The sequence below is a fragment of the Leopardus geoffroyi genome, chromosome B2 (assembly GCF_018350155.1).
Source record: "Leopardus geoffroyi isolate Oge1 chromosome B2, O.geoffroyi_Oge1_pat1.0, whole genome shotgun sequence".
Lineage (NCBI taxonomy): Eukaryota > Metazoa > Chordata > Mammalia > Carnivora > Felidae > Leopardus > Leopardus geoffroyi.
The window spans coordinates 35,941,387-35,966,575 of NC_059332.1; the positions used below are offsets into that span (position 1 = coordinate 35,941,387).

The 25,189-nt window shown below is 44.1% G+C and overlaps 1 protein-coding gene across 3 annotated transcripts in view; it reads left to right on the plus strand.

Annotated features, from left to right (window-relative positions):
* The window catches only part of TBC1D22B (TBC1 domain family member 22B), an 82,150-nt gene that overhangs the window by 12,543 nt on the left and 44,418 nt on the right, over positions 1 to 25,189 (plus strand). For all 3 annotated transcript variants that reach the window (XM_045498032.1, XM_045498034.1, XM_045498033.1), the window contains exons 2-7: positions 5,236 to 5,292; positions 15,670 to 15,977; positions 19,187 to 19,366; positions 19,900 to 19,970; positions 21,372 to 21,500; positions 22,767 to 22,832. In XM_045498032.1, coding sequence (XP_045353988.1) covers positions 5,236 to 5,292; positions 15,670 to 15,977; positions 19,187 to 19,366; positions 19,900 to 19,970; positions 21,372 to 21,500; positions 22,767 to 22,832 — 811 coding nt within the window. The remainder of the gene's footprint in view (positions 1 to 5,235; positions 5,293 to 15,669; positions 15,978 to 19,186; positions 19,367 to 19,899; positions 19,971 to 21,371; positions 21,501 to 22,766; positions 22,833 to 25,189) is intronic.

A 25,189-nucleotide genomic window follows, 5' to 3' on the forward strand; every position in this document is an offset into this window, starting at 1 on the left:
CAATTGATAGACACTTGGGCTATTTCTATATCTTGGCTATTGTAAATAATGCTGCTATAAATATAGGGGTGCATGTATCCCTTTGAAATAGTGTTTTTGTAGTCTTTGGGTAAATATCCAGCAATATGAATCCTGGGTCATATGGTAATGTTATTTGTAACTTTTTTTTTTTTTTTTAATTTTTTTTTCAACGTTTATTTATTTTTGGGACAGAGAGAGACAGAGCATGAACAGGGGAGGGGCAGAGAGAGAGGGAGACACAGAATCGGAAACAGGCTCCAGGCTCTGAGCCATCAGCCCAGAGCCCGACGCGGGGCTCGAACTCACGGACCGCGAGATCGTGACCTGGCTGAAGTCGGACGCTTAACCGACTGCGCCACCCAGGCGCCCCATATTTGTAACTTTTTTTAAGTTTATATTTATTTTTTAGTAATCTGTACACCCAACGTAGGGCTTGAACTCACGACTCTGAGATCAAGAGTCACATGCTCTTCCAGCTGAGCCAGTCAGGTGCCCCTATTTTTAACTTTTTCAGGAGCCTCCATAGTCATTTCCACAATGGTCGCACCAGTTTGCATTCCCACCTACAGTGCGAGAGGGTTCCCTTTTCTCCACATCTTCACCAACACCTATCATTTCTTGTGTTGTTGATTTTAGCCATTCTGACGGGTATGAGGTGATATCTCATTATAGTTTTGATTTGTATTTCCCTGATAATCAGTGTTGATGAGTATCTTTTCATGTGTCTGTTGGTCATCTGTGTGTCTTCTTGGAGAAATGTCTGTTCATGTCGTCTACCCATTTTTAAATTGGATTATTTGGTTTTTGGGTGTTGAGTTTTATAAGTTCTTTCTATATTTTAGGTACTAACCCTTTCTCAAATAGGTCATTTGCAAATATCTTTTCCCATTCAGTAGATTGTCTTTTAGTCCTGTTGATTGTTTCCTTCGCTGTGCAGAAACTTATTGTTTTGATGTAGTCCCAATAGTTTATTTTTGCCTTTGTTTCCCTTACCTCATAAGACATATCTAGGAAAGATTTGCTATGTCTGATTTCCAAGAGGTTGCTACCTATGTTCTCTTCTAGGATTTTTTGGTTTCAGGTCTCACATTTAGGTCTTTAATCCATTTTGAGTTTATTTTTGTATATGGTGTAAGAAAGTGGTCTAGTTTCTTTCTTTTGCACATTGGTGTCCAGTTTTCCCAACACCATTTGTTGAAGAGACAGTCCTTTTCCCATTGGATATACTTTCCTGCTTTGTTGAAGATTAATTGACCATATAGTTGTGGGTTTATTTCTGGGTGTTCTAGTCTGTTCCATTGATCTATGCCTTTTGGCTTTTTTGCTTATGTTTTCATTTTTGTTTTGTGTCAGCCTTCTCTCTGTATGCCAGACTTTCCTGTTATTCTTTGATCCCTCTTATTTTCTTTCTCCTTTTTCTCTGCCTAGGAATCTCTGTAAACATGTTAAAATTGTATTTGTATCTCTATAGTAGTATAGGTAATGGTTTGTTTACAAATTACTGAATAACCTTTCAGAAAAGTTTGGGGAGTTAGAGATTCTTAATAGCTAAAAAGGTCAGAGCTATATCCATAAAGATTGTACATAAGAACATTCCCGCTGGAATCTTAGTAGAAATCAATATGAAAATGATTGAATTGGCTGCATTTTTATTTAAAAGCAACTTTGGGATCACACTGGTTATGTCAAACAAGGTAGTTGGTAAACTTGTTCTACTTTCTAAATGTTGGTAAGGAATAAATTACCAAAATGGGAGGGAGGAAGAAAGCCAACATTTCTTGGGCAATGAGCATGTGCCAGGTGGCATTCTGGATGTTTGCAAATCTACCTCATTACCTGCTAGTATTACTACCTGCCAGGAATTGTGCTAAAGGGATTTTTACACGTTGACTCATTTAAACCTCCCAACTCTCTTAAGATTGCTTCATTTATTTCCTAAAAAGGTGATACGTGTCCATGATACCAATTCAGAAAGTTTGTAGTAAAAACTCAGCCTCTCTGCTGCCGGGTTCTCCAGTTCCTCTTCCAAACCCCTGCTGCTGGTGTCGTGTGTATTCTCTCAGAGATCTCTAATCATAGAGAAGTATGCGGATTTGTTTTGTTTTAAAGGTTTTCCACAGAAATGATGGCATGTTATGCATCCAGTTCTGCATCTTTTTTTTTTTTAATGTTTTGTTTATTTTTGACAGAGCACAAGTGGGAGGGGGCAGAGAGAGGGGGGGACACGGACAGCAGCGTGCCCCTGCGTATGTTTTTAATTAAAACATTTAATTGATGTTTTAGAGTTTGTTTCATGCCAATGGGTATAGAATTGCCCCATTCTTTTTAACAGATGTACCATCATTTATTTAATCAGTCCCCTCTTAATAATAATTTTCTTTTAATAGGTAAGTTCGGCCCTTTTATATTTGCTGGAATGACTGATATATTTTATTGTAGCTCTGTTTTTAATGTTTTCTTAAAAAAAATCTTTCACTGTAAGGGCTACTTGCTTTGGGAGAGGGTGTGCATGTGTATATTCTGATAATTGGGAAAGTTTGTGTTTTTATTCTAGTGATTGCATTTATAACTCTATACTGTATTTCTTGAGACATCTATTGACCGCCTACCATGATCAATGATGAAATTGGTAGTTGTATTTCTTGCCCTTTCCTCATCTGCTTTTACTTGATTATATTATTTTTCTCAAAGTTTTTTTTTAAAGTTTTTAAAATGTTTGTGTGTGTGTGTGTGTGTGAGAGAGAGAGAGAGAGAGAGAGAGAGAGAGAAACTGGGCATGAGCAGGGGAGGGGCAGAGAGGGAGGAAACACAGAATCTGAAGCAGGCTCCGGGCTCTGAGCTGTCAGCACAGAGCCTGATGCGGGGCTCGAACCCACAAACTGCAAGATCATGACCTGAGCCAAAGTCTGACATCTGACCAACTGAGCCACCCAGGCACCCCTCAATTAAAGTTTTTTTTTTTAAATTTATGTATTTATTTTTGAGAGCGGGAGAGAGAGAGCATGAGAGCAAAGGAAGGACAGAGAAAGGAGGAGAGAGAATCCCAAGCAGGCTCTGTGCTGTTAGCACAGAGCCCAGTGTGGGGCCTGAACTCACAAACTGTGAGATCATGGCCTGAGCCGAAACTAAGAGTCAGGTACCGAACCAACTGAGCCACCCAGGTGCCCCTATTTTTTTCAGTTTTATCTCCTATCCTAAAACATACTTATGCCTCTATGACTTGAGCTATCACCTTTAAATATCTTTTGAGCCTTGTCCGTGAAAGATGAAGAAACCAACATACTTTTTAAAAAAAAATTTTTTAATGTATATTTATTTTTTGAGAGAGACAGAATGTGAGCTGGGGGGTGGGGGCAGAGAGGAGGGAGACACAGATTCTGAAGGAGGCTCCAGGCTCTGAGCTGTCAGCACAGAGCCTGACGCGGGGCTCAGACTCACAAACCGTGACATCATGACCTGAGCCAGGGTTGGACGTTTCACCGACTGAGCTGCCCAGGTGCCCCAGCCAACATCCTTATTTGTCCACTCTATCCTCTGTTCCATTTTAACCTATGCCACTTACATTGTTTTTACATTCTCTTCTCTAATCATGAAGCCTCAAATTTAAGACTTAGTCTTAAGGCTAAATTCATTAAATTCTTTACACGAGTCCTTTCACTGTAGTTTCTCTATCTCATTGTTCATTGAAGTTTTTCTTCTAGTAGTTTCTTCAGGAAGGAGTCAAGGAAACCATATAGTTCCTGGATTCTTGCATCTTGCAACATGTTTTTCTGTCACCTTTGTATTTGAACAACAGTTTGGCTGGACATATAATTATTCTCAAGTCACTCTTTTAATGTTTATTTCAAGAGTGAGTGTGAGTGGGGGAGGGGCAGAGAGAGAGGAGTGAGAGAGAATCCCAAGCAGGCTCTGCACCATCAGCACAAAGCCCAATGTGGGGCTCAACCCTACGAAACGTGAGGTCATGACCTGGGTTGAAACCAGGAGTTGGTCTCTCAACTAACTGAGCCACCCAAGCACCTGGCCCCTCAAGTCACTCTTTTTTATTGTGACCTATTCCATAAAACAGTTGTGTGGTATGATAACTTGACGAATAATCACAAAGTGAACACCCCAGAAGTGAGCAGGTCAGAAGCCCCTGGATCTGTTCTCGACCACAACTCTCTCCTTCCCTCTGAAGTAACCACATCCTTTTGTGTTAATCCCTCCTTCCTTTATGGGGTTATTGCTGTGGATGCATCCCTAAATATATAAATCCTTTTTGCTGTTTTTGAAGTGTATATAAATAGAACAATATTTACCCTTTTATTTTTTGCTTGTTTTGCTCAGCACATTTGGAAGACTCATGCACATTATTACTTGTGTGCCCCATTTTGTATGTTTATGTTGCTATATAATATTCTATTATACGAACACATTACAGTTTATTTTCTATTGGACACTTGGGTTATTTCTAGTTTTAGGCTAAAAGGAACTATAATGCTATGAATAGTCTTATATATGTCTTCTGATACACATATGTATGTATTACTATTAAGATACAGATTTGAGAAGAATATGCTAGGCTTTAGGGTATGCATATTTCGTTCCTCCTGGATATTGCCAACCTATTTTTTTGAAGTGGGTTGTATCACTTTATGCGCCCACCAGCCATCAGTGAGTCACTTGGGTCACCCTTCTCTTGGTACCTAGTGTTGCTTCACTGTTGTTTAGCCCAGGTGATCTTTTGGGGTAGGTGATCCTCTCATTTTACAGATGAGAAAACTGGTTCAAAGTGGTCCAGTAATTTTGCGCAAGTTTACAGAGGTGGCGGATGCCAGAATGCGAGTTCTGGTTCAAACCATGCTGTCTCCAGCTCAAAAGCCTGTTATCTTTCTGTGCTGTCGTCTTTACCGATAGGACTTCCAGTCTGTCAGGTATATAAGGTGCTGAAGCCCCAGTGGAAAATGAACATTCTCCAGAGACTTAATTTTTTTTTATGTTTATTTAATCTGTACACCCAACGTCCGGCTTGAACTCATGACCCCGAGATCAAGAATCACACACTCTGCCAACTGAGCCAGCCAGGTGCCCCCAGGCTGAAAGGCTTGGATGTGGTTGTCTTGGAGGAGACCTGTTTCCCAAAGTCCCTTCCAATTTTGTGATGCAGATGATACTTACCTGACATATTTAGCTTCCTGACAATTTTCTTCTTTCTTTTTTTCTTGGTTCCAGCATCCAGCCTGTGTACGGAGCACAACACCCCCCTCTGGACCCTCGGCTCACCAAAAAGTAAGTCAAGATAGTTTTCCTTTCATGCATGTACTTCTTTTAAAAGTCTCAAACCTTCCCCTACTTTGTTGAAATGACAGTTTCTACTTTGATCTTTTCTAGCTTCTCCCCTGCTCTATTTTGGATCAAGAGATGAGCAATCTTCTTACCTCTAAATGATCTGTTATTAAATGGGAAATTAACTCACACCAGAGATTTATTTTCCTGCATTGGAAGCTGGTATATGCAGGGTTTGGTGTTGGACCCTTTGTTCTGATGGAAGGGTCTTTATTGGTTAAATATCGTCTCCAAATTGGATGACTGATGACCTTCTTCTTGTAGGAGCCTCCTTTCTGGGGTTCATTGCTTCTGAATATATATAGGTCTGCCATCTTGTCTTCACTTATACTATGAGGACTGGGGCGAATAGAATATAACTGTAGGGCTGGCATTCTTCAGGTCCTCTTTCTCCAGCCTCAAAGAAATCTAGCCATACAGTAGAGTTAAAAGCTCCCTGGAGGTTATTTCTCTAGTAAAATTCTAATAAGTTATTTTCGAACACAATAGAAACCCTGGTCAAATCCAAGATGTGTGCGTGTGTATTCATACCCCCAATTATCACTTCATCGCTCCTTTCTCTCATGGGCCATCAATCAGCCACAGTGAATTTAAATGAAGAGATGCATCATCTTCTCAGATTTTCTAAGAATTTTGGGCTCTGTCTCTGGGCACGCTTCATCTTCAGACTTATTTCCAGGAAAGCTGTGGTTTGTGGTGAAAGCCGAATGATTTGAGAGGTACAGGAGACCTAAGTTGTCATCTTTCTGGGGCCCGTGTAATAATATCTACCCTTTCTTTCCTTAAGGAAAGGAGTAAAGGAAGGAGTAAAGATAATGTATATTAAAGTATTTTGAATACCTACAAAAATGCCATAACAGATGTACATTATCAATGTTTTAATATTTAAAGTTTTTTTTAATGTTTATTTTGAGGGAGAGAGTGCATGTGTGTGCACGCAAGCAGGGGTCGGGGCAGAGTGAGTGAGAGAGAGAGAGAATCCCAAGCAGGCACTGCACTGTCAGCACAGAGCTCAGCGCAGGGCTTGATCTCACAAACCGCGAGATCATGACCTGAGCCGAAATCAGGAGTCAAATGCTTAGTTGACTCACTAAGTTGAGTCACCTAATCACCCCAGCATTTTAATATTAAAAAAAAATAATAACTTAGCTGAATATGTGGTGAACTTTCTGTAATTCTACCAACTCATTGCAAAAAGATGGCAATTTGGCCGGTATGTGGAAGGTATGGTCTTCTGAATCACTTTGGAAGCGCGACTGCTATTCTTTTCTGTAATGCACAGTTTTTACACCAGAAGCCACAGTATAAGCTCTTTGAGGGCAGGGATTTTGCTTTATTCACCGCTGTACCCTTAGTACCTAGAAGAGCACGCAGCGCGTACTAGGCACTTAGTAAACATTTATGGGTTGAAGGAATGAAATCATTGCGTGCACTTAGACAGTGAGCTTTACTTTAGTGCTTCTTAGTTTGTACCTTGCTCTTCATAGGGGAGCATGTTTTCTGTGACAATTGTGTGGCGTTCACATTAAGTAGAATGGATACTCTTTCCTGGTTTTACCAATAGCAGACTATCTGGTCTGTCGGTCGATACAGCAGGCACTACTTAACTAACAGTCTTCCCTGCCCCTGCCTCTTCCTTGCTCAAGAACCATAATTTTATTCAGCTCTTGAGCAGGTATCTGTATTAGTTTAAGCCTTTTATAATAATCTTTTGGTAATCACAGTGACTGGCCTGCAGTGGGCTTATGTCATTGGTCTGGCCCATGAGATGTAAAAGTCTCCTGAGGGAGGGTACCTGGAAAGATGTTCCTGTTCGATCAGAGAGAGATCATTTTGTGAAGAGAGCCTCTTTTCGTCTCTACTCACCTTTCCTGCTTTTGAATGTGGTGGTGTGAAAATAGATGCTGAAAGCTGTAGCAGGTAACTTGTAAACTGAGGGAACGGGTAAGAGACCCTCAGACACCTGCCAAGTAGTGCCTTGGCATCATGGGTCTTTACAATTTAAGCGTCAGAGGTTGAGGATTCTTTTTTTTTTTTTTTTTTAATGTTTTTATTTATTTTTGAGAGAGAGAGAGAGAGAGCACAAGCCAGGGAGAAGCAGAGAGAGAGGGAGACACAGAATCTGAAGCAGGCTCCAGACTCTGAGGTGTCAGCACAGAGCCGGACATGGGGCTCAAACTCACGAACTGCAAGATCATGACCTGAGCCTAAGTTGGAAGCCCAACCAACTGAGCCACCGAGGTGCTCCCAGAGGTTGAGGATTCTGTTCCTTGTAGCCAGTTCTCTTCACAGCCAGGATTTGTTGATTGGTAGATCCATTCCAGCCAGTTTTATAATTGCCTTTGATGAATACGTGGCTAACACAGAAATCAGTCAGTCCACCCATGCATAAGGCAGTCGAGGGTACTGTCCTATTTTATGTTCATGTCAGAGTCACCACACCTTGTCTGCATCTGTTATCGAGTGCATTTTCCCTGACTCTGTATTGAGGACAGGTCTTGAGGAACATTCCCATATCCCAAACTGCCAAGACAAATTTTATATACTTTTGTTTTCCCAACTATTAGTTACATAAAACCACAAAAGTTTTCACTGATCATTCAGGAGAGTTGGAATCAACTTTATTTTCTCTTTTTTTTATAGGTTTAATTTTTTCTTCGTGTATCTTACTTAAATATCGTTCTCCTTTTATTTATTTTTAAAATTTTGTTTTAGAGAGAGTGAGAGCTAGGGGAGAGGGCAGAGGGAGAGAGAGAGAATATCCCAAGCAGGCTCCACGTTCAGCGTGGAGCCTGATGCAGGGCTCAATCCCACAGCCCTGGGATCATGACCTGAGCTGAAATCAAGAGTTGGACACTCAACCGACTGGGCCACCCAGGCGCCCCTGCAATCATACTTTCAATAGAAGTAATCGCTTAGCTCTGCAATTTGGGAGGAATAGAATTGTCACTGAATAAATTGCCGCCTCTTTTCATGCACGTGGTGGTTTGTTAGCACTCTGCAACATGCGACAACCTCTAGGTCTGCACTGGACCATTTTACAGTTCCAGATTGTTACTATAAAACATTTATCGCCCTTATTTTAGTACCTTTGTTGGGACATTTTTATTACTTTCTCCTCTGTGTGATTATCATTCCACTTCAGACTGCCATTAATTACCGTGTGGTTAAGCCCCATCACAGCAGAAGCCTTTACACTGGGTCTTCAATCATCTAAACTGCATGAGCACAGTGCATTGTTCCCTGTCTGTATATACTGACTTCAATTTGCCAAATTATTACCATTACTGATAATATTGCCAGCAATAATTTTTACAGCTCGGATGAAGCTAGCCTTACTGCAGAGTGGCCCCATTGGCCACTTGATGGTATGACAAGCCTCTAAATTTATTGTTTTCTGAATTGCACTAAAGTACGATCCTGCTTGCGCGTTACAAAGCTGGTTCACACGCAGCCACACTAGTTATCGGGATGACTGGATTTATTTGAATGTCACCGAATTCCCCGCTTGTTTCACACCCCTCACCAGTGTCAGACATTATTTTTCTGAGTAAATTTGTGTACTGTTTCTGTTAAGCGAGCAACCATGTCAGTAAAACGGTGTAGCCTCAATCAGATTACAGAATGATTGATCTTTTGTTTCCTAACCAGTAGAACCTGTAGCCACTCTTGTTCAAAACCTCCTTTGGGGCTCGTGTCAGCATTCAACAAGTTACCACTCACCAAACAACTGATTTCTCTCAAATGTGCCACTTAATTACGTTTTCAGGAGTTTTAGGGTCGTGCGCACTCCTTGAATCTCTTTTTCTTCCCCACTTTCTAGCTCCATGGTCTTGGGCAAATTACTTAACCTCTCTGAGTCTCCTCATCCGTGAAATAGAAGTAATAAGACTCAGGTGAGAGTTACTGGGAGAATTAAGAGGTCTCTGTGAAAGTGCTTTTGAAGCTATAATTTGGCATTCGGTCGTAAGGAGGTGCGATGGAGGTGTCTGTGACAGGCCAGTTTGGTTGTAAGTCTGACACAGATCAGTTTGAACAATCTTGGCTGAACTTCAAGCCACACTGTGGTTGTTAGGATACCTCAGGTTGGCTATCGATTAGTTGGGGCCATGTTAAAATGAGGCAGCCTATAAACCAGAGGTACCCCCAGCTGGGATCACCTGGATTGGTTTTTTCACTGGGCCTCCTGATGTCAAAAGAGAAGAGCGGTGTGTCTCCTCCAGGGGCCATATTCCTGAATTCAGCCTCTTCCCATTCCGGCTACCGACGCACACAGCCCGTTCTGTGTAGACAGGAGACGATTGGCACAAGGCTAGAGAGTTAGGGCTGTCAGCTGTGCACACGCGGGGGCACTACGGCTGTGGTGGTATGTGCTCCGTTTGCCTGGCAACTCCTCTTCCTGGGCTGCAGATCTTACTAGACCTCCTTTTCTAGGTAGATTAGTTAAAGAGTATATGCAGGCCGTTAGGTCAGGTAGACCTAGATTTGAGCCCAGACTTTGCTGCCTGCTCATGACCTCAGTAAGCCTCAGTTTCCTGATCTGCAAATAGGAATAATAATAATAATAATAATAATAATACCTCAAAAAGTAATAGTACCTTATAGCCTTATGAATGAGCATTGATCAGAAAATGGGTATATATAAATATTAGCATAGAACCTGGCACCTAGTAAATAGCGAATACATTCACGCTTTAACGTATGTATAAATTTATATTCTCTCCTTTGGAGAGAACAAAATGAATAAGCATGGAAATGCTTCAACTTTAAATCATCCCACCGTTGTTGCTGGTCTGTAGATTTTCTTGTTTCCTCTCAGTGGCAACCCAGGAACCTTTTCACTCTGACCTGCCTCTTTCATTCTGTAACTGGTTCTCACCAACCCTCAGTCCTCACACTCCTACCCCTCCTGGTGGTACCAACCCCTTCCTCCATGAAGGCCTCTTTCCAGAAGACGGAGCTGACTTTTTTTGACTGGTTGGTTGCGTTCTGGGTTTTGTGGAATAGGCATCTCTAAAATAATTTCCAGTGGCCTCAAGATGGTCTGCTTTGAGTCTCTTGTCTTCCTGTCACAGGGAATGACAGCCTTTCCTCCTTTCTTTCTTCTTCAGTGTGTTGGAGTATGTCCTTCCAGTTTCTATTTGCAGAAGTCTTCACCTGAGTGGTTCCAATTCTTAATCTCAATAGTTGACTTATATTGAATCTTCATCTCCTTCAAAAAATATAATGAAATACTTGAATGCTTAAAAAGATGTAAAGAAAAATATAACAAATCCTCATGTACCCACCACTCGGCTGATTTACCTCCTTTGTTTGTACAGATGTGTTAGAGCCTGAGTCTTAGCATGTCCCATCTCTTGGTGCAATGTTTCCATCCGGTGCAGGGTATATATATGTGTGCTTCACCCAGTGTTAAACTATCAGCATCCAGTCACTTCTTTGGCCTGAGTTAAAATTTAGCTTCTTGGGGCGCCTGGATGGCTCAGTCAGTTGAGCGTCCGACTTCAGCTCGGGTCATGATCTCACAGTCTGTCAGTTCGAGCCCCGCGTCAGGCTCTGTGCTGACCTCTCAGAGCCTGGAGCCTGCTTCAGATTCTGTGTCTCCCTCTCTCTGACCCTCCCCCGTTCATGCTCTGTCTCTCTCTGTCTCAAAAATAAATAAATGTGAAAAAAAATTTTTTTAAATAAAAAAAATAAAAAAAAATTTAGCTTCTTGATTTGATGGCTTATTTTAAAAATCTTAAAAATATCAAGAGAGTATTTAAGAGGGGCGCCTGGCTGACTTAGTTGGTAGAGCATGTGACTCTTGATTACTGGGTCGTGAGTTCAAGCCCCATGTTGGGTGTGGAGCCTACTTTAAAAAAAAAAAAAGAGAGAGAGAGAGAGTATTTAGGAAACATCAACCAGAAAAACACGGTGGTACTCCATATCAATCAATTGGGTTCATTGTGTGCAATCTTGAGGTACACATAGCCTCCAAAGAGGAAAACGACAGTAACCACGAACTTGTATGCAGTATTTTATTGGTGGCAGAGCTTTCTTACACATCTGCCTATTTGTTCTTGACAGTGGACCCTCTGAGGGTCCCTTTCTACATCCCCCTTTACAAAAGAGAAACAGTCATAGTGATGGGTCCAGAACCTGCAGCCTCAGCAGGTCCACAAACGAGTACTTTGCCTCTTCTGGCTCGTGGATGGATTTTTGACAGCAGATATTCACAATGTGTTGTCCCAGTTTTATTTTCTTTGATTTGAGCTCTTGCTCGTTTCTGATCGTTTGTTTAGTAAGTTTATAAGTACCCTTACTTTGGGGATTGATGAAAGCCAACAACCTTATCCACTGGTTAATAATATGCTCACTGTAGAAGACACAAATAATTCAGAGACCTATAGAAATAAAATGAAATATCCCCTATAATTCCACAGCCTAGCGATAAGCACTGTTAACATTTTGATGTATTTTCTTTGTGGTCTTTTCTATGCATATACTTTTTTTTTAATATAGAGATTATAAAAATATATATTTTTTGGCTCCAGTTTTCACTTTATTGAGATCGTTTTCTAGTGTTACTTAATAGCCTGTAAGATGTGCTTTTCAGTGGCATTATAACATTTCATCTGGTGGCTGAACAAATTTCATCATTCCAATTTCTAGATGTTTATGCTGTTTTCAGTTTTTAACCAAAATAACACGATGATAAACTGTCTTAGATCCTTTGACCCTCTGGTTATTTTGTTAGGGTCAGAAATTATAAACCATTTTCGGGCTTATGGTATGTATGTTGCCAGATTGTTTTCCAGAAGGCTGTACAACATACACCCTCACCTGCACCATTAGATGGCGGTCCCACTGCACCCTTGGCAACACTGAAGAGAATGCTGTTTAGATCTTTGCTAACTTGGCCGGTAGAAAATGGTATTTTGTTTCTATCACACTTGAACTGCTACATCTTGTAATCTAGTTTTCTCCCTTGTATTTTGTGTGATGTCTTCTCTTCCTTTACTCTGTGTAAGACCAGCTTTGAAAGCAATGCCTCAGTTAAAATCTTACTCCTTTTCTGATGCTAATAGTAAGGACATATTGATGAGCTGAGCTGTATGAGCTCCCAGACTGTATTTATCAGTGTTAATAACAATTATCTTTTAGGATAAGCATTGGACTCATCGAGGGAGATGAGATGGGTTGTTAGACCACCCACCTCTACCCAAAGGGAAGAAACAGCTCCTGGAAATGGGGAAATTCAGCTCTTCTGGCAGAACCTGGTTTCCCCTCTAGTATCACTGTGCTTTGCTGGAGGAAACAGGGAGGCAATTAGTGATGTCTTTTTTTTTTCCCACATAATACTTAATTATTTTTTAATTTACATTCAAATTAGTTAGCATATAGTGCAACAATGATTTCAGGAGTAGATTCCTTAGTGCTCCTTACCCATTTAGCCCATCCCCCCTCCCACAACCCCTCCAGTAACCCTCTGTTTGTTCTCCATATTTATGAGTCTCTTATGCTTTGTCCCCCTCCCTTTTTTTAATTTTTTTTTTAACGTTTGTTTATTTTTGAGACAGAGAGAGACAGAGCATGAACAGGGGAGGGGCAGAGAGAGAGGGAGACACAGAATTGGAAACAGGCTCCAGGCTCTGAGCTGTCAGCACAGAGCCCGACGCGGGGCTCGAACTCACGGACCGTGAGATCATGACCTGAGCCGGAGTTGGACGCTTAACCGACCAAGCCATCCAGGCGCCCCCCCACCCTGTTTTTATATTATTTTTCTTTCCCTTCCCTTATGTTCATTTGTTTTGTCTCTTAAAGTCCTTATATGAGTGAAGTCATATCATATTTGTCTTTCTCTGACTAATTTCACTTAGCATCATACCCTTCAGTTGCATCCACATAGTTGCAAGTGGCAAGATTTCATTCTTTTTGATTGCTGAGGCATACTCCCTAGTATATGTATATATACCACGTTTTCTTTATCCATTCATCCATCGCTGGACATTTGGGCTCTTTCCATACTTGGGCTATTGTTGATAGTGCTGCTATAAACATGGGGGTGCATGTGTCCCTTTGAAACAGCACACCCGTATCCCTTGGATAAATGTCTAGTAGTGCAATTGCTGGGTGGTAGGGTAGTTCTATTTTTAGTTTTTTGAGGAACCCCCATACTGTTTTCCAGAGTGGCTGCACCAGCTTGCATTCCCAAGTGATGTCTTTACTCCAGTGCATTCAGGCTCCAGGTGTAAATGTACACAAGGTTTGGGATTTGAGGGATGTTAGACAAGACTGAGTTAGAAATGTCCCAACCTCGTAGTCCCCAGGATCCAGAATAAGGGCCCACAGATGTTAAAGGGGAGACCTAAAGAGGAAAAGGTCAGGAAAGTAGGAATGATTCGCATGACTCCTAGGACTAAGCTCTCTTTCCTCAGTGAGTCAATCTAGTTTTCCCAAACTGTCGTCATGTACCGTCTTCATGTTTTTTTGCCAAAGTCTGTTCTGTTATTTTACTGAATGCATTTTTTAAAAATAACCTCTTAAAAACCTCAATTAGATTTGTGTGTGTGTGTGTGTGTGTGTGTGTATTTAAGATTTTATTTTTAAGTAATTGCGACACCCAATGTGGAGCTTGAACTCACAACCCTGAGGTCAAGATTCACATGCTCTATCGACTGATCCAGCCAGGTGACCCACATTGATATGTATATATATATATATTTTTTTTTTTCTTAATATGAAATTTATTGTCAAATTGGTTTCCATACAACACCCAGTGCTCATCCCAACAGGTGCCCTCCTCAATACCCATCACCCACCCTCCCCTCCCTCCCACCTCCCATCAACCCTCATATTGTTCTCAGTTTTTAACAGTCTCTTATGGTTTGGCTCCCTCCCTCTCTAACCATTTTTTTTCCTTCCCCTCCCCCATGGTCTTCTGTTAAGTTTCTCAGGATCCACATAAGAGTGAAAACATATGGTATCTGTCTCTCTCTGTATGCCTTATTTCTCTTAGCATAGCACTCTCCAGTTCCATCCACGTTGCTACAAAAGGCCATATTTCATTCTTTCTCATTGCCACATAGTATTCCATTGTGTATATAAACCACAATTTCTTTATCCATTCATCAGATGATGGACATTTAGACTCTTTTCATAATTCCACATTGATATTTTAATTTTTTTTTTCAACGTTTATTTATTTTTGGGACAGAGAGAGACAGAGCATGAACGGGGGAGGGGCAGAGAGAGAGGGAGACACAGAATCGGAAGCAGGCTCCAGGCTCTGAGCCATCAGCCCAGAGCCTGACGCGGGGCTCGAACTCACAGACCACGAGATCGTGACCTGGCTGAAGTCGAACGCTTAACCGACTGCGCCACCCAGGCGCCCCCACATTGATATTTTAAAGTAAACCTCATCACTTCTGTAAATTAGAAGTGGAAAGCTAATTATCATTTGCCAAAAATAGAAGAAGTAACCTTAAAAGTAAACACAGTGAAAAAAACAAAACTCTCTTATTAAGAAAATTCTAAACCAGCTGATGTTGCTTGCAAACATGTTGATCTGAGGCTGTCCTCTCTTTTTAAAAAATAGTCTTAAAGACAGAGTAACACCATACTGAGACTGTCTCCTTTAGGCTAGCTGAAGGACTTTAACAGAATGAAAAAGGAACATCTCATTCATTCTGGAACTTGATGTTTCATGCTACATATGGGCTGCCTAAAATTATTTCTGGTTCTGCCAGGAGTTCATGTCCTACTCTAAGGAATAGTTTAGGTTATGTTACCGTAGCAGATTAACTCTGGAATCTCAGTGGATTGTCACAACAAAGGTTCATTTATTCCTTTCTCATGCTACATGTCCAGAGTGGAGTTGAGTGGGAGTGGAGGGCAGGCTCTACCCTACGCAGTCACTCTGCTTCCCAGGTGAGGGAGGCGCCTGGCCAGTTACCACAATAGAAGAAAGATTATAGAGAGAGAACCCATCCCTGTGCTTGTCTGCTTTGGCTTTGGAGTGATTTCCTCACTTCTCTCCTCAGCTTATTGGCCAGAACTAGTCTTCTAGCCTTGTCTAAATACGGGGCGGGGGTGGGGGGCTGGGAAGTATAGGGGAGCACATGGGATATTTGGTGAGCATTTTTGTCTCTGCTCCTTCAGTCTCTGCAGTATAATGCTGGTCTAGATGCCTCTAGATGAGGAATGGATACAGCTGTTTTTATTTGTAGAAGGTAAAGATTATATATCAACTAGTTTGTCATACTGTTCATATTAAGCCAGTGAAGGTGGTCAGAAGTGTCAGATCATTCCCTGGTAATGATGTCTCCTTTCTTAAAGCTTCATCAAAGAACGGTCAAAAGTCAACGCAGTTCCTTTGAAGAATAAGAAGGCCTCCAGTTTCCATGAGTTTGCCCGGAATACCAGTGATGCTTGGGACATTGGTGATGATGAGGAAGAGGACTTTTCCTCCCCTTCTTTCCAAACTCTAAACTCAAAAGTTGCTCTGGCGACCGCAGCCCAAGTCCTAGAAAACCACAGCAAGCTGAGGGTGAAACCAGAACGCTCCCAGTCAACAACATCCGATGTTCCTGCCAGCTACAAGGTCATAAAGTCCAGCAGTGACGCTCAGCTGTCCAGAAATTCCAGTAAGTCCATCCTGCTCCCTTCCACAGCCTCACCCTTTTCAGCAGAGTGCACCTCAAATGAACAGTTTTTCTCTAGGGCATTACTCAGATCTTCCATTGAATGGTAAATGCGAAAGCTCAAGCCTGAGCCCAATGGGTCATAGACTCTGCTTGTTCCGCCCCCACACCTTGATGGCTACTTGGGGCTTCACTTGCTGACACCCTATTTTTGCTTGCCGTTTTGTTCTTCCTTTCCCTGTGATGGGGTCTAGAACTTTTGCTCTTTGGTTGCTTCACATTTCTTTGGGCCTGGTCAGGTTTAAGAATATTGACTCATGTATGTAAAGTTGTTAGTGGCTGAATTTCACAAACGTGTGGCACTGTTGTTTGGCCTGTTCGGCCCTGGGGAGCAGTCACTAGTAAGGTTGTTCCTTTCCTGTTCCTAAGGAATGGAGCAACATGTGCCCGGAGGCTCTGTGTCACAGCCTCAGGTTGGGGGTGGGGTGGGAGGAGACACGCCTTCTGTTTCTTTTTGGGAAACTGGCTTCTGCAAGTGGTTGAGGTAATGGTGGTTTTATCAGATGTTTGGGGTCTCTCAGTGTACCCTCTTAACTATCCATTGCTGTATGTAATTTTGCTCTAGAGGGTGTTATGGAAGCCAGTTATTCTGAGTTGGAAAGGGAAGTGTCATTATTCCAGTGAAAGTTAGAATGGCTGACTGGTAAAGGGCGAAGGGAAGTGGAAGAATGTCAGAGCCTGGCGTGTGTCCCGACTCGTGCTCTAAGAGAACAACTTCTGCAGTTTCAGAATAAGCACGTGGTTATGAACTTAGGCTGTGAGGCTGTTAAAATGCCACAGTCACTTTCCATCGCCGATCGGGCTCCAGGTTCCACCTTCAGTGCTGTGCCCACGTGGGTGTTCAGTGTTGATTGACTGGCCGTAGCTATAGGCTATTGGAAGTGTCTGTGTGCTGTGATTGAGGGTCTTAAAGGATCTCAAGTGTGAGGAAGGACCCCCCTCCCCACCCCCATCCCTAGTAAAGGTGCAGCCCTCATACAGCCAGGACCGTCCAGAACATTCCCTTTATGAGGTCCCCTCCTGTGAACATCATGTGTTAATCTGTGATATCAGAGGTGCACATCGCTCTCAGGCCCCCAGTGTGTGGTCTGTGTTTCCTAGGCCCCATGTTACACTAGGCATCCCAGCCAAATACCCTGTGACTGTTCCTTCTGTAAACCTTCTAGTTGTGCATGTTGCTGAGTGCTCACCTTTTTTTTTTTTCTCCAAGAGAGGATTTCTTTATTTTTTATTAAAAAGAAAATTTTTTTTAAGTTCATTTATTTTTGAGAGAGAGAGAGGCAGAGTACGAGCAGGGGAGGGGCAGAGAGAGAGGGAGACACAGAATCCAAAGCAGGCTCCAGGCTCTGAGCTGTCAGCACAGAGCCCAACGCGGGGCTCGAACTCACAAACCACGAGATCATGACCTGAGCCGACATTGGACACTTAACCAACTGAGCCACCCAGGCGCCCTGTCTTTCTTTATTTTTTGAAAAATGTTTATTTATTTTGAGAGAGAGAGAGAGCATGCATGCAAGCAGGGGAGGGGCAGAGAGAGAGGGAGAGAAAATCCCAAGCAGACTCCATGCTGTTAACACAGAGCCTGACGGGAGGCTTGATCTCACAAACTGTGAGATCATGACCCGAGCCAAATGCTTAACCAGCTGAGCCACCCAGGAACCCCTCATCATTTAATTCTTGTTGTGAGTCCTGCCTTTTTTTTTTTTTAATTTTATTTTTTATTTTAAAAAATTTACATCCAAATTAGTTAGAATATAGTGAAACAATGATTTCAGGAGTAGATTCCTTAATGCCCCTTACCCATTTAGCCCATTTTTTTTTTAATGTTTATTTTTGAGAGAAGAGAGAACATGAGCGGGGAAGGGGCAGAGACAATGGGATGGGATCTGAAGCAGGATCCGTGCTGACAGCACAGAGCCAGATGTGGGGCTTGAACACATGAACTTCGAGATCATGACCTGAGCCCAAGTCAGATGCTTAATTGACTGAGCCACTCAGGTTCCTTGTGACTCCTGCTTTTTAAGGCCCAGATAGATAAAAGCACATGAAATAGTTATGGAAGGACAGTCAGAATTTAAAACTGACTTTACTTTGGGGTAGTAAAATAAATAAGGATTTTGGAATCAGACAGACCTAAGGTGGCATCTCAGGTCTCCCTAGCAAATCACTTTTAACCTCTCTGAGCTGTGGTTTCTTCATCTGTAAAGTAATAATTCCTACCATATGTTGCAAGAATCAAATGAGAGATCCTATGTCAATGTGACCAGCATGATGCCTTATACATAGTAGGAGCTCAGGAAATGTCAGTCCTATACTGCTCGTTTCTCCTTCCTATCATCTGGGTTAGAAATGTCAAGAACCAGCCATGTGGTTCTGCTGGGGTCTGTGTTCCTGTTATTTCAGTCATATCCCAGCAGAATTAAAAGCTGGCTCACCTTGGTGGGAAATGTAGGAGCACAGAGGAACCCAAAACAGGGTTGCCTGGGGCTAGAGCCTCTCACCTGCTGTGCAGGGCACATTGATGGGCCAAGAACAGCTTCGGGTTGTGCCGTGGATATTGATCCTCTCAGCCCTTGGGCCAGCTGCATGGGGCCTGGGGCTTCGGGCAAGCAGCCACCTGTTTTTATTACATGTGCCCTACTTACATGCCTAACCGACTGAGCCACTCAGGTTCCCTGTGACTCCTGCTTTTTAAGGCCCAGATAGATAAAGAAGATGAAACAGTTATGAAAGGACAGTCAGAATTTAACTCACTGCTTACGTGCTCTGTGATGTGGAAAGGGAAGGCAAACACTACCTTAGACCGTGTTGCCCCCACATTCAACATTAGGCATGAAGACACATCCCAGGTTGGGGTAGAAAGAAAACATTTGATTTCCATCCAGAGTTGCCAAAAAAGTTGTCACAGTTGCTACGGCCTCTGGAGTCTGTTAGCACATAAGATGCCTTGGGAGCCTGTGATAAAAATGCAGCCCTTCCCCCGGGCAGACGGTTTCCATCCCCTGGCTGCCCTCAGCGGGCACCTTGGGGCAGCGCGCCAGCTGCTCGGACCCGATTCTGGCGGAGGGGCCAGTACTGAACAGCCAGCTCAGGGTCCCTCCACGTCCATGCTCTACATTGCCGCCTGTTCTCTTTCTCTTTCATTATCACAGGTGACACATGCCTGAGGAATCCACTCCACAAACAGCAGTCACTCCCTCTCCGACCCATCATCCCCCTGGTTGCCCGCATCTCGGACCAGAATGCTTCCGGGGCGCCCCCGATGACTGTCCGGGAGAAAACCCGCCTAGAAAAATTCCGTCAGCTTCTCTCCAGCCACAACACTGACTTAGGTGAGTCCCCGTGAGCCCCGGGCAAGGTAGGACCTCTTGGTGACTGGAATTCTCAGAGACCTGGAAGCTATTGCTCTTTATTCTTCCTTCTTTTACTTTTCCAGCATCTCCTGATCTGGTGTCCATTGCAGTGACATGCAGGTATTAAGTCAGAAGTATGTTACTAGAAATTAGGGACCAAATTAGGTGGGACTGGATTCTGCGGCCCGTAGACCATAGTGTAGCTGTTCTGGCTTTGGTCTCCTCTGCCTCGAGGCAACTCTGACTCAAATCCACACCCACGGGTCTCTCTTTGCCCCCCTGAGTCTGATCTCCGAGCTGACTGCATCACTACTGCAGAGCCGTGTCTTCGCCACTTTGCTGCTCTGGGCTGTTGTCTGGGGCTTTCTCCCCGTGCTTGTCGGTAGCCGCTGCTGCTGCTGGTGGTGGTGGTCTTTCTTGAATGGTGGGAGGAATCAGGCAGTGCTGGCTCAGGGTTGTCTTAGGGCATTTGTGGGAAGGGCTAATCCAATCAAGCCGTTGTCCGTTTGCAGATGAACTGAGGAAGTGTAGCTGGCCGGGGGTTCCCAGGGAGGTTCGACCCATAACCTGGAGACTCCTGTCGGTGAGTTCTGCCCGCTGTGTAGAGAAGCGTGAGCCTCACACAGCCCTTCTTACCTGCTGAGGTTAGTGTGGGCACATTCATCTTACTGCATAGACTCCTCCAGTCCCACTGGGTGTGGCAGATCTGTGGGACTGTCATCTTATTTCTGCGCCTAAATAAACACATCCTTGCGAGTTATTCACGCACGTATAGAAGAGCACAGCATTTCCCTGTTGGTGTATCCCCCCTTGCTCAACGCCAGGGAGAAAGAGCGTAGTGAGGTAGGGATCTCAGCACTTGTTTGGACAGGCTCCCACACTCCCCAGACTTCACTCTTTCCTCAGTAGGAATAACCAGAGTGGTGGAAAGCGACTCTGGCACTGTGAGGAGGTGAGACATGGGCCTCCCCCAGGAGCCTGCACCAGTCCCGCTCTCACTGAGGGCAGAGCACTGTGCCAGCCTCTGTGATAGGGACGCTCGGACTTCCTGAGCCTGTCACGTTCGTTCATTCATTCATTCATCTAGCAAGGAATTATTGAGGGCCTGCTGTCTGCCAGGCATGGTGCCAGCAGCTGCGAGGATACACAACAATGAATGAAGCCTGGTCCCTGCTCTGCAGGCCCTGCCTGGGGAATGTATTACATAAATGTCTGCGAGAGGAAGTGACTCTTTCCTCAGTGTTCCCCACGAGTCCCGATCCTGCAGCCATGTAATCACTGCCTCCGCCACTTCTAATAAGTTTGCATGCCAACAAGAGTAGATTTGGTTGTGGTTTCGGGAACAGGAGCCGCACGAATTGAGAGTGGGCTCTAGACCAGGAGTGAGAAGGAAAGTTGGCCTGAAGCTTTGGCTAGGCGGGAGGCTGCTGCCAGAAGTTCCGTGTCTGCACGTTGTGGCTGCCCGTGTCACAGATTCCATTCAGCTTTCTAAGCTGGCAGTTCTGAATATTAGCGTGGAGAAGAATGTGTGACTGGCACAGACTTCCAAGGCACACCCCTGGGATGTGCTGTAGAGGTGGCCGTAGGGCTGGGATTCCCGGAAGTATCGCCTTGCACACACGCAGCCCTCCAGAGGCCCCCACTCAGGTCCAGTTCCCTCCCACTGACCTAGATTCATTGCTCTGCTGAGCCAGCTCCGGGGCTCTCACCAGCAGCACGCACTGCAACTACAGTGCAGGGCTGCGGGAGTGTGCACATAACCCTGGGAAAGCTGGCCTGGCTTCATCTGCCCACATGTGGGTCTCATTGAAGAAGGAGAGAGCAGACGCTGGGCGGCCGGACCCAAAAAGGGAGGATTCTTGTGCTCTTGGCAGCTGTCCTTCCGGCCCTTTGACGGTTGCCAAGCCAGTCCTTAGGCTAAAATAAAAATTAAGGACTCGTGCAACCAACGTGTGTCCCCGTCTAACCACGGTCCTGTCTGTAGGGCTATCTCCCAGCAAACACCGAGAGGAGGAAGTTGACCCTGCAGCGGAAGCGGGAGGAATATTTTGGCTTCATTGAGCAGTATTATGACTCTCGAAATGAGGAACATCACCAGGATACCTACCGACAGGTACAGTCATCACCTTTTTGGTTACGAATCATAATTGTCAGGTGTATCTCCTGGGAGAACTGTCATAGAGCAGGATTTCCGAGTCTTCAGGCTATGGTATGCTGGTTAGGAATTAAATTTATTCCCAGAACTGCTTCCCCTGTTTCTAATGAGTAGCTCTGATTTTAGCCATTTTAAATAGAGTTTTTGGTTTTTTTGTGTTTTTGTTTTTTTTTTTGCACTGATCAGTGGCATTGCTTCTCCATCTTCCACATGCATACAAGTCATCCAGGGTCTTGATAAAATCCCACCCAAGCGTTATGATAAGATGCAGATTCTGATTCAGTGAGTCTGGGTTGAGACCTTCACTTCTGACAAACTCCCAGGCGGTGTCAACACTACTGGTCCCAGGCCGCAAGTAGTAAGGGTCCCGGGGCACAGAGTGAAAGAGAAGCTCACTCGGGAGTGGTCCAGTCCCTCTAGACTGTGTGACATTAGTATGTCCACGTGGCAGCTAGTGCCGTTTCAGCACCCATGTCGGCCCGTGTGTCTGCAGGAGCAGTAGTTACCAGCAGGCTCGGCAGGCAGTGTTCCATCACCCTCACGGTGGTCCCCACCGCCTGCCAAAAGAGGAGGGGAGGAAGAAGAGGGGCGAGGGGAAAAGCCCAGGTTGCTGGCAGCTGTCTTCAGGAAGCCTCAAGAGCCAAAGTAGCTTCTGCTGCTGTCGCCGCCACAGTCCTTGGGATCGATCGTTAAGGCTCGGAGAAATCCTGAAGCTGAAACCAGCTGTCGTGACCTCTTTGGTAACAGAAGTGAGGACTTGGCAGTGACAGTTACTGAATGCCGGCTCCCTCTGGTTCCCAAGCCAGTCACGTGTCTGCCACTTTCAGAGCTCTCTCCGCTCTTGGGAACTATTGATGAGTAAGACTCTGAAAGAGGGACACACATTTTGATCATGCCTGTTGAGTAAGCACCAGCCCAGAGTGAAACAGACTCCAGGGCGATTCTCTTAGGCCGTGGGTTCTCTTAGGTCGTGAAGCCCGTTGCTGTTCGACATAAGTGGTTTATCTGCGGAGGTTTCTTCAGTTTCAGTAAGCTATTGCTGTCATGGAAACGTATTCCAGATGGACAGGCGGGCTTAATTAGACTCTTCCGGTATGTCTGTCAGTTCTTTCTGAAGATACTGTGCTGTCACTCTTACCCCCTTGATTCGCAGATCTTAAGAAAATAACTTCTCAAAAGAACAAACTGGCATTTGTGTTTTTAGACATGACTTCTCTTTTTCAGATTCACATCGACATTCCAAGGACAAATCCTCTCATTCCATTGTTCCAGCAGCCGCTTGTACAGGAGGTAAGGGAAGTACTCAGCCGTTCTCGGCCCTTCTCCACTCCATGCCTCCACAGCACCTGTTCTGCATGTATGTGTCCTAGACCTCCCTCCAGCCGTGGGCAGGTGTGTGGCTAATCATGGGGGTACCTTCTGTTCGGATACGGAGCTGTGGTCCCTGCAGAGCTCTTTCTTGTGCATTCTCATTTGTTCTCCTCGACAAATCTATGGGCCAGGTCACACTCTGAGAAGTTAAGGGACTTATCCGGGGCTTTAAGGCCACACTGTAACAGGATGAAGGCTAGAACTCATACCTCAGAATTCCTAGTCCTGTGTTTGCTCTACTTTATCAAGCTGGGCTAGTGATGGTCTTTTTATTGTGGTAAGTGTGTGTAACATGAAATGTCCCATTTTAACCCTTTTTAAGTGCACAGTTCAGCGGCATCAAGTACATTCACACTGTGGTATGACCACCACCTGTCTTGATGACTTTTTTCGTCTGCCCAAACAGAAACTTTGTATCCATTAAATAATAATTCTGGGGGCGCCTGGTGGCTCAGTCAGTTGAGCGTCTGACTCTTGGTTTCAGCTCAGATCGTGATTCCAGGGTCATGGGATCAAGCCCCACGTTGGGCTCCATGCTGACATCAGGGAGCCTGCTGGGGATTTTCTCTCTCCTTCTGTCTCTGCCCCTCCCCTCCTCTCTCAAAATGAATAAACATTAAAAAAATAATAATAATTCTCCATCCCCAACAACCACCATCCTACTTTCTGTCTCTATGAGTTTGAATATTTCAGGTACTTCAAACAAGTAAGACCATATATTGTCGGTCCTTGCGTTACTGGCTTATTTCACTTGGCATGATAATATCTTCAGAGTTCATCTATGTTGTAACGTGTGTCAGAATTTCCTTCCTCTTAAAACTGAATAATATTCGTTATATGTGTGTAACACAAATTGTCCGTCTACTCTGTCCTCTGTCTGTGGACAGTTGGATTGCTTCCACTTTGGGTATTATGTCTGTTTGAGTCCCTGTTTTAAATCCTTCTGAGAATATACCCAGAAGTTGAAGTAGTCATGATATGGTGAAACCTGACAAGTCCACGAAACGCATAGAAGGTCTCAGTGGGACTGTTATCTTTTTTTTTTTTTTTTTTTAATTTTTTTTTCAACGTTTATTTATTTTTGGGACAGAGAGAGACAGAGCATGAACGGGGGAGGGGCAGAGAGAGAGGGAGACACAGAATCGGAAACAGGCTCCAGGCTCTGAGCCATCAGCCCAGAGCCCGACGCGGGGCTCGAACTCACGGACCGCGAGATCGTGACCTGGCTGAAGTCAGACACTTAACCGACTGCGCCACCCAGGCGCCCCTGTTATCTTTTGACCCAAGCAGTAATTATAACCTCCTTGAGACTAGGGATTTCCTTAGCAGCTTCACGGTAGCTAGGACGCTGGGTGTAAGTCCTCTCTGAATCCTGTTTTCAGTTTTCCTTGGAATAGAGAGGGATGGTGGTAAAAATGCTCAAAATAATTTCTATTTGACTTTAGATTATATTCATAATTCTGTTTAAATGCTGATCTCCACTGGTGGGATCCCTCATGACTTACCAGTAGCATTAAGAAGATTTGAAGGGGGTGGTGACAGCATTATTTTAACTCTAAGATTCAGCTCAAAGGAAGCGGAAGACCCATTGAGGGTCCCTTTGTGCCTCCCATTGTTTCCCACGGCTCAGCCCTGCTTATGCTTTAACTTGGAGATGTTCAGATACTTCTCTTTTACCTGCGCGTGCTTACTGTAAACTTGGAGACAGGGAACGTAGTTTGTTTAACATGCTTCTAGTAGTAGAATCTGAATACAAAGAAGGGAACTCAAACTACATTCTTTCCATTTTGTCTTGAATCATCTTTGCTTCTAGCTGGCTATAGTCCTCTCACAGAGTATTACTTAAAATGCCGACCAAGGAGCAGAGAACTAAGCAACACAGAATACTGAAAGGCTTGCTTTGCATATCTGAAAGGTAACTTGAGAATTGACTACAGTAAGGCAGAATTACTCAAGTACAAGAGGTGCAAGAAAAATCTTCAGGGATTATCCCTTCCACTCTTCTCCACAAGGCAAGATTATCCCAGGTTGTTTTCTGTCATGAAGGTTCCACGGTCTCCCCTGGTAACCAGGCCTGGTGCCAGGCCATGTCTGTGGCATCTTCACTTGTACATTGTGTGAGCACCTGCATTGTCCCACCCTTACCAAGCAGGGATTGTCACAGGTCTCCTGATTGTGAGCTGCTGGCCTCCATGCCCTTGGCCACTGTTGAAACCAGTCAGCGAGGATCTGTGTTTTCACGAGGAGCTGACAGTGTGGAGCAGAAACCCTGGGAT